Here is a 15,505-nt window from a genome sequence, read left to right as displayed (position 1 = left end):
TCTTCCCACTGATCACTAATGTAAGGAACATTCTTCCTACTGATCACCAATGTAAGGAGCATTCTTCATACTGACCCCTAATGTAAGGAACATTCTTCTCATTGATCACCAATGTAAGGAGCTTTCTTCCCACTGATCACCAATGTAAGGAGCATTCTTCTCACTGATCACCAATGTAAGGAGCATTCTTCTCATTGATCACCAATGTAAGGAGCTTTCTTCCCACTGATCACCAATGTAAGGAGCATTCTTCTCATTGATCACCAATGTAAGGAGCATTCTTCTCATTGATCACCAATGTAAGGAGCATTCTTCCCACTGATCACCAATGTAAGGAGCATTCTTCCCACTGATCACCAATGTAAGGAGCATTCTTCCCACTGATCACCAATGTAAGGAACATTCTTCCCACTGATCACCAATGTAAGGAGCATTCTTTCCACTGATCACCAATGTAAGGAGCATTCTTCCCACTGATCACCAATGTAAGGAGCATTCTTCCCACTGATCACCAATGTAAGGAACATTCTTCTCACTGATCACCAATGTAAGGAGCATTCTTCCCACTGATCACCAATGTAAGGAGCATTCTTCCCACTGATCACCAATGTAAGGAGCATTCTTCCCACTGATCACCAATGTAAGGAGCATTCTTCTCACTGATCACCAATGTAAGGAACATTCTTCCCACTGATCACCAATGTAAGGAGCATTCTTCTCACTGACCCCCAATGTAAGGAGCATTCTTCCCACTGATCACCAATGTAAGGAGCATTCTTCCCACTGATCACCAATGTAAGGAGCATTCTTCCCACTGATCACCAATGTAAGGAACATTCTTCCCACTGATCACCAATGTAAGGAACATTCTTCCCACTGATCACCAATGTAAGGAACATTCTTCTCACTGATCACCAATGTAAGGAGCATTCTTCCCACTGATCACCAATGTAAGGAGCATTCTTCCCACTGATCACCAATGTAAGGAGCATTCTTCCCACTGATCACCAATGTAAGGAGCATTCTTCCCACTGATCACCAATGTAAGGAGCATTCTTCCCACTGATCACCAATGTAAGGAGCATTCTTCCCACTGATCACCAATGTAAGGAACATTCTTCCCACTGATCACCAATGTAAGGAACATTCTTCCCACTGATCACCAATGTAAGGAACATTCTTCCCACTGATCACCAATGTAAGGAACATTCTTCCCACTGACCAACAATGTAAGGGGAAGTTTATCCACTGACCAACAATGAATTGGTTTTACCTGGGTTCCCAAGACCTTGAAATGTTTTCAAGGGTTCTTCTGGGGTAAAGCAGTTGGGGAAGACCGTTTTTGGGAGTGAGGTGAACTGATGTGAGTGAAGATTGTTGATTAGTATAAGAACATTGTTGTTTTAGTATTGCATGCATTGATAGAAACTTTTTTTTTTGAATAGTGCAACCAAATGTTATAATCTCCGTTGTGTCACATCCAGTTGGGGTCTGATGGTATGCACATACATGCGTATTTGTCAAAAAGGCCAACGCGTCTTTTCATTCCAATGTCAGTATTATTAGTGCAGATTGTGTGACCAGTTTAGCCGATGGTACCTAAATTAAATTCATTACATTTGTTATTGTGCCTATTTTGCCGATTTGTTGTAATGAATAACCGCATGCAATGCAATCTGCACACATCTATACAACAGAGAGAGACAATTGGGCTAATTTACTAAAGCAGTTGAGAATTTTTACACAATAAGTTGTATGAATGTAGACTTTAATTGTCCAATCATGTGCAGGTGAAATACAGTAAGTAGGAGGAGGGGGGAGATGTCGTTCTAGGAGTGGCGCTCTGGATAACAAGGAGACAAACCGTACATGACTGGCTTTTGAACCACTTTAGCTTTGGAAGATTTTCCCCCTTAATGACCAGGCCATTTTTTGCAATTCGGCACTGCGTCGTTTTAACTGACAATTGCGCAGTCGTGCAACGTTGTACCCAAACAAAATTGACGGTTTTTATTTTTTTTCTACAAATAGAGCTTTCTTTTGGTGGTATTTGATCACCTCTGCCATTTTTATTTTTTGCGTTATCAACAAAAAAAGAGCCGTCAGCAGTGGCGGAGGCGATCGGCTCCTCCTGCTGGCTGGGTATGGATGAGTGAGGGCCATTGCAGGGCGGAAGTGACGTTTTGACGTCATTAGTCATAGTTCTTAAAGGGACATTTTTTTTTTTTATTGAATTTTAGTGTAAATATGACATCTTTTTGACCTCAGATGTCTTATTTAAGAGGTCCTCTCATGCTTTTTTCCTATTACAAGGGACGTTTACATTCCTTGTAATAGGAATAAAAGTGACACAATTTTATTTTATTTTTTTATTTTTTTATTTTTAAAGAATAGTGTAAAAATAAAAGCTAAAATAAATGAGAAAGAAAAACATTTTTTTAAACGTGCCCCATCCTGCCAAGCTTGCGTGCAGAAGCGAATGCATACGGGAGTAGCGCCCGCATATGAAAAAGGTGTTCAAATTGCACATGTGAGGTATTGCCGCGATCGGGAGAGCAAGAGTTATAATTCTAGCTTCTCTATAACTCAAAACATGCAACCTGTAGAATTTTTTAATCGTCGCATATGGAGATTGTTTAGGGTAAAAGTTTGTCTCCATTCCACGAGCGGGCGCAATTTTGAAGCGTGACATGTTGGGTATCAATTTACTTGGTGTAACGTTATTTTTCACAATATAAAAAAAAATTATTTGGCTAACTTTACTCTTTTTTTTAATTAAAAAAGGTGTATTTTTTCCCCCAAAAAAGTGCGCTTGTAAGACCGCTGCGCAATTACAGTGTGACAGAAAGCATTGTGACGACCGCCATTTTATTCTCTAGGGTATTAGAAAAAAAATGTATAATGTTTGGAAGTTCTAAGTAATTGTCTAGCAAAATAAAATGTTTTTAACTCATAAACAACAAATCTCAGAAAGAGGCTTGGTCCTTAAATTGGTCTAAACCCTTACAAACCACTTTGACCTACAGGTAAGCCTAGATTAAGGCTTACCTGTAGGTCCAAGAAATATCCCCTTAACCTACATGCTTAACCTCTTGAGATCTGCGCTATAGCCAAATGACGGCTACAGCGCGGACCTCCTTTGCCGGGACTACGTCTATTGACGTCGTCCCGTGCACGAGCGGCCTGCGTGCCCCCTGAGGGGCGCGCGCGGCGCGCTCTCTGATCAGCGAGTCAATGAGACTCGCCTGATCACCGATCCAAGCAAGGGGTCGATCCCGACCCCTTACCACATGATCAGCTGTCAGCCAATGACAGCTGATCATGTGACAAAACAGAGCCGGTAATCGGCTATTTTTCCTCCTCGCGCTGTCAGCGTGAGGAGAGAAAAAAAAAGCCGATCACCGGCGGCTGTGATCGGGACATCAGTCCCGATCACGGCCAGTGTATCAGTGCCCACCTGCCCCCTGCCAGTAACCCCCAGAGAATTAAAAAAGTGCCACCCAGCAGTGCCACCCATCAGTGCCCATAATGCCACCCAGCAGTGCCATACATCAGTGCCCACAGTGCCACCTATCAGTGCCCACAGTGCCACCTATCAGTGCCCACAATCTGCCTCAACAACATTGCTGCACCTCAGTGCCACATATCCGTGCCCATCAGTGTCATCTACCAGTGCCCATCAGTGCCCAGCAGTGCCACCTATCAGTGCCACCTGTCAGTGCCACCTATCAGTGCCTATCAGTCCCATCTATCAGTGGTACCTATCAGTGCCCCTTAGTGCCACCTATCAGTGCCACCTATCAGTGCCCATCAGTGCCGCCTTATCTGTGCCCATCAGTACTGCCTTATCTGTGCCTATCGGTGCCACCTTATCTGTGCCTATCAGTGCCCACCAGTGCCGCCTATCAGTGCCCACCAGTGCCGCCCATCAGTGCCCACCAGTGCCGCCTCATCAGCGCAGTTCAATGAAGGAGAAAAATGACCTGTTTGCAAAATTTTATAACAAACTATTAAACGTGATTTTTATTTTTATTTTTATTTTGCATCTTTTTTTGTTTAGCAAAAAAGAAAACTCCCAACTGTAATTAAATACCACCAAAAGAAAGCTCTATTTGTGGGAAAAAAAATGATAAAAATTTCATTTGGGTACAGTGTTGTATGCCTGCGCAATTGTCATTCAAAGTGCATCAGCGCTGAAAGCTGAAAATTGGTCTGGGCAGGAGGGGGGTTTAAGTGCCCAGTAAGCAAGTGGTTAAGGAGATATTTTACAAAAATAGGGCACTGCTACATGGTTAAGGAGATATTTTTACAACAATAGGGCACCGCTGTCTACGGCTCATGCGCACCGCAAGTGAAGGCAAGCATGCCGCCACTTACGGATCCCCTGCGCATGCGCTGGAGTGACATCATCACTGCTCCAGCCACTCACAGCGACGGAGAAGCGAAACCCGGAAGAAGATGGATGCTTCGTGCTATAGGGGACAGCGGTGACTTCGCTGGCTCCTGTGTCAGGTAAGTGACACATAATGGACTACTATGCGATGCTTTACTTTTGCAGGGAGACAAAGAGGAAGTAAACCCATTAGGCCGCGTACACACGCGGGACTGTTCGCCCAACTTTGTCCGTCAAACAGTTTCAGCAAACAGTCCGCTCAAAATTAGCATGGACGGACATGGCCACACACGACGAACGAACAGTTTGCTGAAACCGTGCGCGATGACGTGAACGGCACGTACGACAGGACTAGAAAACGACGTCCTATACACTGCAATGCAAACTTCGGCGTGTAAATCCTTTCTGAGCATGCACGGAACTTAGTTTGGCGAACAAGCCTACACACGAGGGGACTGTTCGCTGAAACAAAGTTTCAGCGGACAGTTTTTCGGAATTTCCGAAAAACCTTGTTCAGCGGACTGTTTGCTGAAACTGTCCGCTGAAAGCCCACACACGAGCGGACTGTCCGCCGAAACACTGTTCAGCGGACAAAGTTGGGCGAACAGTCCCCGCGTGTGTACGCGGCCTTAGGGTTTACTTCCTCTTTAAGTGGTTAAGGTAAGCGGCCATTTCACTCACTGGTGGCTGGTGGTGGAGATTTGTTTTATTTTAGAGGATTATTCTGGCACAATAATAGAGGAAGAGTCTACTGATAAAGCATCTTCATTCCATTGCGGGATCACTTAATGTGTTTTTTTGGACAATTTTTGGCACTTTGTTTTTTCCAATTACTATATTATTATTATTATTTTTTTTCTTTTAGATGCTACACTGGATGTAGATGACATATATCTGTGCACTAGAAGGATTTATTTTATTTATTGTATATTTTTTTGCAGGTTTTCACTGAATGTGGTTACTGTGTTTTAAGATAGGTGCACTATTTAAAATGATATCTTGGTAATATTGAAAAGTTTTTGGTGCACATTTGATACGCGATACTCAAACTGTGGAACAAGCGCACCATTCACTTATACATTTTATAATTTGTTTGCAGTGGTTGAGTTCACCCGTTAATGGTTGCGGCTGTTCACTGGGATAATAAAGGGAAATTGATCATATAGTAGCGCATAAGTATTTCTATATATCATTTAAAATACACATAACATAAAAATGATAGGCCCTTCATTTCTTTGTAAGTGAGCAAACTTAAAAAATCTGCAGGGGATCAAATAATAATTTCCCCCACTGTATGTTCTAAATCTGGGCTTCCTCTACCTCTCTTGCTGCTTTTTGAATATCTCTCTACCGGTCATTAGGGAGGCAGTTCTGACCTGAGGGAGCAAAAGCCTGCCTCTACCAAGATGGTCACCCCCCATACAGAGACACCGTGCAGAACAAAGCATTGTAGGTCAGTAATGGTCAAAAGATCAGCTGCAGAGAGACCACAGGCGATGCTGGGGACCAGTCCTTTGCCCCCTACTTGACTTTTTTTTCGGGGCGTAACATTCACAGTGCAGGTCCATTTTTACAATTCTTTAGAAGCTGTAAAACTTTTTGTTTTCTTGTATGTTTTTTTTTTTTTTTTTTTTATATCCACCACACCTGTATTGATTTTAAAAAGGATCATTTGATATTTTTTTACAATTTTTTAATTAGAAGCTGTAAAACTTTTTTTCTTTTCTTGTATGTTTTTATTTATTTATTTATTTTTTTTATCCACCACATCTGTATTGATTTTAAAAGGATCATTTTAATATTTTCCTTGTTTGTGCAGATAAATTGTATGGTGATTTTCTGACATGGGACCTCGAGCAGGCGCTGTCACAACTGCCGCTGAAGCCGGGGAAAACGGCAACTTTTACTGTCTACATCAAAGTGAAACTGGACTTCTCATGCCAGGAGAATCTTTTGCAGGATCTCAATGATGGTGAGGTGTCTGTGTGTGTCGCTGACTGTTTAATTCGGTTCTTTTCCTCCACGTGATAGCTCTCATTTATAGAGGCATGCATTATTAATGGAAACTTGTACTTAGAGAAATACAAATGCTTCCCCTGCTAACCTCTCCTTCTGAAAATGATAGTTACTTGGTTGCTGTTAGTGAGTAGTAGTTGGTCACATTCAACTGGACTTGTTCTGTAATGCTGACGATCGTTAGTAGCTAATCCAAACCACTCCTTCAGTTCTAATGAGTGTCAGGAAGCATAACCCAGTATATATATATATATATATATATATATCTATAGATATAGATAGATATAGCTATATATATATATATATATCTATAGCTATATCTATCTATCTATATCTATAGATATATATATATCTATATCTATATATATATCTATATATATCTATATATATATAATCTCCATTCAGATAGCCCCGCCACCTTAATCTAGCCATCCCTGTATGGTGGTGGGGGCATTCAGCACCATCTTGTCTTCCATATATAGTGTTTTAACATCTCTACCCCCGCAATTTGACAATTCTTACCTTTTAGCCCTGTAAATCCAAGGATTAGCACCTCCTGCAGACCTCCAGGCACCATAGAATGGGATTATGGAGGGGACGGGTTCCACAACTTTTACATCAACCGTTGTGTTTCTTGGAAAATGAACATCAACCCAATCTATGGTGGTCTATTGGAACTGAAGAAGTGACTTGGAGAAGCTTAAAAATGTCTTTAACATTAAGACCCCTTTCACACTGTGGCGCTTTTCAGGCGTTTTATTGCTAAAAATAGCGTCTCTCAAGCCACCTCAGTGTGAAAGCCTGAGTGCTTTCACACTGGGGCGGTGCACTTGCAGGAGGGGTAAAAAAAGTGCAAGAAGCATCTTTGGGCGGTGCGGGAGCGGTGTACACACCATTCGCAAAATGCCCTGCCCATTTAAATACATTTTTTTATCTTTTCTGTACCTTTTGTATTGTACTGTAATTGTGTTGTCCCAACTATACATTGTAAAGCGCTGCATAAACTGTTGGCACTATATAAATCGTGAATAATAATAATAATTGTCAGCGCTGCTGAAGCGCCTGCAAAGCAATTCGGCAGAGCCGCAACATGGGCGCTATTAGCCATTTATTCGGCCGCTAGCAGGGGTTAAAAGCGCCACGCTAGCGGCCGAAAAAGCACCGCCATAACAGCGCTAACAGCCGCACCACCCCAGTGTAAAAGGGGTCTACTAGAAACAATTTGCTAGAGTGTGGGACTTTTAAGGTGCCCAGTAATGCACTGTTAAAATTCACATTTTTAGTACAAAATGATTAAAATGTGTAGCACATTATGCATAATAGCACCTGAGTTTTGTATATGGAAACATACAATACATAGAAAAAAAAAAAGGCATAGAATTCACAGCACATCATCAGCCATTCCCCGGCATTTAAAATGCGTACCTCCTTGATGTAGACTAGGGTCTGGTCGGGGGGAGTGAAATGATAATTCACAATGCATTTTGTGGGTCTTCAACCCCACTTCCTCAGTTTCAATAATTATCCGAGGTTGGGATCAGAAGCCTGGGGACCACCATCCACACCTAGCCTCCCCCTAGGACCAACAAAAATAACAAGATAAACTTATTTGGTTCAGATGGTGTCAAGTGTGTGTGGCAACAACCAGGTGAGAGGAGTACAAAGACAAGTGTCATGGTCTGGGGCTGCATGAGTGCTGCTGGCACTGGGGAGCTACAGTTCACTGAGGGAACCATGAATGCCAACATGTACTGTGACATACTGAAGCAGAACATGATCCCCTCCCTTCAGAGACTGGGCCGCAGGGCAGTATTCCAACATGATAACGACACAATGGACACAAAATGGACATTTTCACTTAGGGGTGTACTCACTTTTGTTGCCAGCTGTTTAGACATTAATGGCTGTGTGTTGAGTTATTTTGAGGGGACAGCAAATTTACACTGTTATACAAGCTGTACACTCACTACTTTACATTGTAGACAAGTGTCATTTCTTCAGTGTTGTCACATGAAAATATAGAAGAAAATATTTATAAAAATGTGAGGGGTGTACTGACTTTTGTGAGATACTGCATATGTGTGTGTGTGTGTATGTGTGTGTGTGTGTGTGTGTATATATATATATATATATATATATATATATATATATATATATATATATATATATATATATATATATATATATATATATATATATAATATTAGGGCTGTTACTGATTAAAATTTTTGTGTTTGATTAATCAATTTTTTTTAATCGACTAATTTCAATTAATTATAACGCCCATACAGATCCAACTACTTTTAGCAGATTTAGCACTGTTGTTATGGCAACGGCCGAAGCCGGACATAGCGGGGCATGGCTAGGACGTCACATGTCATAAACTCAACCTCACCATGCCCATAATCTCAGCCTTAATTGCAGCCTCACTGTGACCATAATCTCAGACTTACCTGCCCATAATCGCAGCCTCACCGTTTCCATAATGCAGCCTCACCATGCCCATAATCGCAGCCTAACTGTAGTCAGTGCCTGCGCCGGGATTACACAGTCTGTGGGCATCTCCCGCTGTGTGTCTCCGAGCTGAGTGTGAAAACTTTGGCCGCGCTGTGACAAAAGTCCCGCCGTCCTCCTAGATCAGCTCGTGTGATAGACAGAACACCGCGTCTATCACACGAGCTGATCTAGGAGGAGGGGGCGGGACTTTTGTCACAGCGTGGCCAAAGATTACACAATCAGCTCCGAGACACACAGCGGGAGATGCCCACAGACTGTGTATGACATGTAGTGGGGAAGGAGGAGGAGGGACCCAGGGCAGGCAGCCTACTGATCAAAAAAATTAACTATTAACCACTTGCTTACTGGGCACTTAAACCCCCCCTCCTGCCCAGACCAATTTTCAGCTTTCAGCGCTGATGCACTTTGAATGACAATTACGCGGTCATACAACACTGTACCCAAATGACATTTTTATAATTTTTTCCCCCAAATAGATCTTTCTTTTGGTGGTATTTAATTACAGCTGGGAGTTTTATTTTTTGCTAAACAAACAAAAAAAGATGCAAAATAAAAAAAAAATTAAAAATCATGTTTAATAGTTTGTTATAAAATTTTGCAAACAGGCCATTTTTCTCCTTCATTGAAATGCGCTGATGAGGCAGCGCTGGTGGGCACTGATAGGCACAGTTAAGGTGGCACTAATAGGCATAGATAAGGTGGCACCGATGGGCACAGATAAGGCAGTACTGATGGGCACAGATAAGGCGGCACTGATAGGCAAAGATGGGCACAGATAAGATGGCACGGATGAGTGGCACGAATGAGTGGCATGGATGGGCACTGATGGGTACCACTGATAGGTGGCACTGCTGGGCACTGATGGGCGGCACTGCTGGGCACTGATGGGCACTGGTAGATGACACTGATGGGCACGGATATGTGACACTGAGGTGCAGCACTGTTTTTGCGGCAGATTGTGGGCACTGATGGGTGGCACTGTGGGCACTAATGGGTGGCACTGTGGGCACTAATGGGTGGCACTAATGTTTCACTTTGTCCCCTACTTAGGTGGCACTGGCAGGGGGCAGGTGGGCACGGATGATCTGGCCGTGATCGGGACTGATGTCCCGATCACGGCCGCCCGCTCTGTTTTGTCACATGATCAGCTGTCATTGCCCCCAGGGGGCGCGCAGGCCGCTCGTGCACGGGACAACGTCAATAGACTTAGTCCCGGCAAAGCAGGTCCGCGCTGTAGCCGTCATTCGGCTATAGCGCGGATCTCTAGAGGTTAATCCAGGAATTAATCATTAATTTCCGCAACCCTAATATATATATATATATATATATATATATATATATATATATATATATATATATATATATATATATATGAAAGGACTGGCTTCAATCCTGCACAGGACACCATACAGCATCAGGACAGGTGGACCTCAGGGATAACCAAGTAACGACTCGGACATCCAGCTACGGACCACAGGCTGTAACATCTAAACCAGCCATTGGGTCTTGAAGACCAACACTAACTATCAATAGACGACAACATCCTTATATATATATATTCCTCTACGATGCTGAGACCACTGCGATGTGGGAGGAAATACCACTACCGTAAATGAGAATCCGCATATAGGAATATACTATCCATTGTGTGATATACCTCCCATCCAGTCATCTCTCTCTATTTAGATATATTACAACATACAGACCAGTTCTGGCTGTTCAAGGCTGCGATGAAGGGGAACCTCTCGAAACGTGTTAGCCATTTATTCATTTTATCCCTTGTATGGGTATCAATTTCTACTATTTTATCAATTGAGAACACTGCTATTTATTTATTCATGAATAAGTAGTATTTTTCTTTGTATATACTAATTTGTTTCAAATAAACTTTTTTTATCTTGATTCATACATCGGGCCACGCGCCTTCCTTCTTTTTTCATACATACTGTATATCAGTGATTCTCAACCAGAGTTCCGTGGAACCCTAGGGTTCCTCCAGAGGTTGTAGGGGTTCCTTCAGCTTTGGGCAATTTCTGCCTCTCAGATAAGTTCCCACCGACACCATTAATCTTTTTAGCTATCTGTAAGGAGGTAATTCTTCCCAATGACCACAAGTGAAAGGACCATTCCTCCCACTGACCATCACGCTAATGTATCATGAGTTGTAGATCTCTAATTTTTTAGCAGGGGTTCCCCGAGACCGGAGAACTATTTCAAGGGTTCCTCTGTGTTGAAAAGGTTGAGAAAGGCTGCTGTATATCATGACCTGGATAAATGAAAACCTGACATACTGGTTGCCATTGTTGCATCAGTGCTCTCTGTTACTCTCAAGAACAGGCATGTTGCCAGTGAATTTGAATTCCTTCATCTGCGCGCCTGTTCTAGAAAGCACGGAGGTAGTTGGGTCATCGTAAATGCCAGGTAACTAGCATTTTCAGAAGGTCGGCAGTCGTAGCCAACGACTAATCCAATTCCATTGTAAGCTTCTTGCTAATTAAAAATTAAGGATTCCATACTATGTGGATCAAAGGTTTTCATGCCATCGCATCTCTGCTAAACACTTCCTCTGGAAGAATCATTGTTTCTAGAAAAGTTTAAGCCTTTTATTCCTGTGATACCACGCAGGGTAAATGTTACACTGAAGAGCTTTTATGTTCAGGATAAGCTTGCTTTAAAAACCTGAATGTGAGAAATGTATATACCGTTGTGTATAATTCGTAGTACTTGGAAGACAGGTTATCCCAGCAGATGTAAAACGCGTTCGTATACATCATACCTCCGTAGGGCTCTCCTGTGTACTGTTACCCTGAGACAGCGGATGCATCAATTTCCTGTGGTATGCTGAGATGTCACGTTATGTACAGCCGCACATCATATTCATACTGGCAGCACATGCTGATAGCATTCTCAGCTTTACTGCTTTAAAAAGCCCCTAAAGGTAAAAATCTTGTATTCTGATAACTATATGGGGTAATACTAGGAATGAATCACTATATAAATTACTATTTTTTTTCTTTCTTTTTTTAATATCACGTGCTTTTGTTTCTATTTTCTTCACATTTACACACAGATCAAGCTGTCCCGCAAAAGTGACAGTTAGATGCATGGGACTGGCTATATGAGATTGCTGAGAATGCTTATAAGGCATCTTTTTTTGTTCTTTAGGTTTAAACCTTTTACCCCCCAAAAGAAGAAAGACCTGTTGCTTTAAATGCCTAAAAGTGTTATCTGGAGTTAGGCTTTAATTTATTTGGCCTTTAACCCATTGACCAGTGTAACACATACGCTATATTACCAAAAGTATTGAGACACGCACGTGAACTTTAACCACTTCAATATCGGCACTTTCCTCCCTTCCTGCACAGGCCAGCTTTCAGCACTGTCGCTGTTTAAATGACAATTGCGCGGTCATGCTACACTGTACCCAAACACAATTTTTAGCATTTTGTTCCCACAAATAGAGATTTCTTTTGGTGGTATTTGATCACCTATGCGGTTTTTATTTTTTGCTAAACAAATAAAAAAAGCCTGAAAATTTTGAAAAAAAAATGTTTTTCTTTGTTTCCGTTTTAAAATTTTGTAAATAAGTACGTTTTCTCCTTCACTGATGGGCACTGATGAGGCTGCACTGCCGGGCACTGATGAGCATGGATGAGGGGGCATTGATGGGCACAGATATGCGGCACTGATGGGAAATCATAGGTGGCACTAAGAGGCAGTACTAATGGGGACTTATGGACACTGATAGGTGGGCACGGGTGGGTTCTGATAGGTGGCACTGATGGATACTGATGAGTGGCACAGATTGACACTGATAGGTGGCACTGATTAGGAGGCAATGGCAGGTATTGCTGGTGGGCACTGGTTGGCATCATTTGTGGGCACCATTGGCATCATGTGTGGGCACACATTGCCACCCATGGCCACCAGGGATGCCATACCTGGTGGTCATCAGTTGTGGCCATCCCTGGTGGTCCTGGTGGCATCCTTGGTGGTCCTGGGTGGGCATCCGAGGGGGGCTGCGCTGATAAACAATCAGTGCAGACCTCCTCTGTCAGGAGAGCCGCCAACCGGCTCTCCTCTACTCACGTCTGTCAGACGCGAGTGAGGAAAAGCAGATAAATGGCTTTTCCTGTTTACATCGTGATCAGCCATGATTGGACTCAGCTGATCACGTGGTAAAGAGTCTCTGTCAGAGACTCTTTGCCTAGATCGGAGTTGTGGTGTGTTAGACTGACACTCCGCAACAACGATCGCTGCGATGTGCAGCAGCTTGTTATCCTGACTACATCATATGACATCCGGTCAGGATATCACAACCACGTTTCCAGTGTCATTTTGCTATATGGTGGGCGGCAAGTGGTTAATGGCATCCCGGTCTTAGTTCGTGGGGTTCAATATTGAGTTGGCCCACCCGTGGCGACTATAACAGCTTCAACTCTTCTGGGAAGGCTGTCCTCAAGGTTTAGGAGTGTGTCTATGGGAATGTTTGACTATTCTTCCAGAATTGCATTTGTGAGGTCAGGCACTGATGTGGACTTGAAGGCCTTGCTCCCAGTCTAATTAATCTCAAAGGTGTTCTATCAGGTTGAGACCAGTCAATTTCCTCCACACCCTAACTTTGCCTAGGGTATGAGAGACCCAGTTATTATGGTGGACAGAGACAAGACAACAGAGATGCTACTTCATTGTCTGCATTGTTCTCTCTGCCCATTTTATTAAAATTACCAAGAGGGTGAAAATTGCAGAGATGTCCATGGGTTTACAGAGCACTCTCCAAAGCCGGGAAGTGAGCTGGACTGCCCTGTCTGAGACAATATGAGATGGCAGGCCGTGCAGTCTAAAAATTTCTCATGTTAAGACTGGTGCAAAGACTGCGACAGAAGGACGAGTGGAGAGTGGAATGAAGTGTGCCATCTTAGATAATCTGCCAGCCACAACCCAAATGACTGTGAAGCTGTTGGAGGGTGTCAAATCCATAGACCGATGTTTTTAGGGTTCCTTGGAAGCTGGAGGAGGCATTAAACCCACAGGTGCACAAGTAGAGGGTGCAGATGATATAAGCAGCCACAAAGCCTTTAGCCTTCTTTTTTTATACCTGGCCACCATAAGCGATGGGTTGGAAAGGAGACTGTCCCCCAGATGACATGCTGTTTGGAACTATGGGCTCATTTTGAGGATTTTGTTTCTGTTTGATAGTATCAGGGTTTTGCCTTGATGAATGGGAGTTTTTGTGATGGAGGTCACTGCTAGAATGTGAGCAGGAGGTATAATAGGCTCTGGTTCAAAAGAGGTATCACTGTTGTGGAGGTTGAAGGAGCGAGACAGAGCAATGGCTCAGGTATTGCTGGAACCAAGTTTGTATGTAATGACAAAATTAAAGCAGAATGGAGATAGCAGATATTGTAGATTGTTGCAATCTGTAAACAAATGGTCAGAAGTTATGACGAACCCTCAAGAAGATACTGCCATTCTTCCAGGACCAGCTTTAGAGCTAACACTTCATCTCTGATGCCGTAATTATTTTCTAGAAGTGAACATTTTTTTTTTTAGAAAAGAAAACACAGAGATGTCTTTTGCAGTGGCCAGTCTGGGACAGGAGTACAAGCACCCACGATGGAGAGGTCATATTCTAAGTAGAATGGTTTAGTTGTGCCTGGCCAACAGTTAGTCTGTTTAGGAAGGTGTATTTACAATGTCAAAAGGTTCCATGGCCTCAAGAAGCTAGTTTTGACATCGGTGTCCTTATGGGTCAGGATAATGATAGGAGCCACCAGGGAGGCATATTCTGCAATAAACTGATGATAGTAGTTTGTGACCCCAGTAGTGTGTGGCTTTTATGCTGGCAGGAAGCAAACGTTCACTTGGAGTCTATCCTTTGGGACAATGTAGTATCTGATGAATAGTATTTGTTCCTACTTGAAAAGGCACCACACTTGCCTTGGCCAGAGCCTGATTTCTCACAGGCATTGTAATACATAAGATACAAACAAACCCAAGGATAAACCGAGGAAAAAACCAAGCTTTACTTACCACCAGCCCACAGACAACCAGATAACCTGTCTAACAGTATGCGTTAAAAACAGGGGTTTAGTCTGCACACATTTGAAAATGCATGCCTAAGCCACAGGGCCACGCCAAGGCACCCCAATATCTGTGGTACCTAACGCTAACTTATAAGTGTCCCCACAGTGGAGGCACATGCATTCTGATGGATAGGTGAAAGCAGGTGGACTGAAGGGGAGACACCCCTTCTTAAAGGTACAGGAGCACACTGATCACCCAGCACAATGGCAGCACAGGTGTCGGTGAGATGCCTGACCAAAAAACACAACCTGTGACACAAAAAGACGCCACCCGCTCACACCTATAGCTGGCTATCGCAGTAAGAAGCTTGGAAGGCTAACAACAGATACAAACAAACCCAAGGATAAACCGAGGAAAAAACCAAGCTTTACTTACCACCAGCCCACAGACAACCAGATAACCTGTCTAACAGTATGCGTTAAAAACAGGTTTAGTCTGCACACATTTGCAAATGCATGCGTAAGCCACAGAGCCGCACCAAGGCACCCCAAT

General features: G+C 43.0%; 1 protein-coding gene across 1 annotated transcript in view; it reads left to right on the top strand.

Annotated features, from left to right (window-relative positions):
• Positions 1-15,505, top strand: part of TRAPPC9 (trafficking protein particle complex subunit 9) — a 903,391-nt gene that overhangs the window by 184,758 nt on the left and 703,128 nt on the right. Inside the window, exon 16 of the mRNA XM_077493381.1 lies at positions 6,213-6,365. Within this exon, the coding sequence (XP_077349507.1) occupies positions 6,213-6,365 (153 nt within the window). The remainder of the gene's footprint in view (positions 1-6,212; positions 6,366-15,505) is intronic.

The sequence above is a fragment of the Lithobates pipiens genome, unplaced genomic scaffold (assembly GCF_037356315.1).
Source record: "Lithobates pipiens isolate NorthernLeopardFrog02 unplaced genomic scaffold, aLitPip1_a1.2 Scaffold_19, whole genome shotgun sequence".
Classification (NCBI taxonomy): Eukaryota; Metazoa; Chordata; class Amphibia; order Anura; family Ranidae; genus Lithobates; species Lithobates pipiens.
The sequence above is the reverse complement of the archived record's forward strand: the minus strand, read 5'-3'. Positions and strand labels throughout refer to the sequence as shown.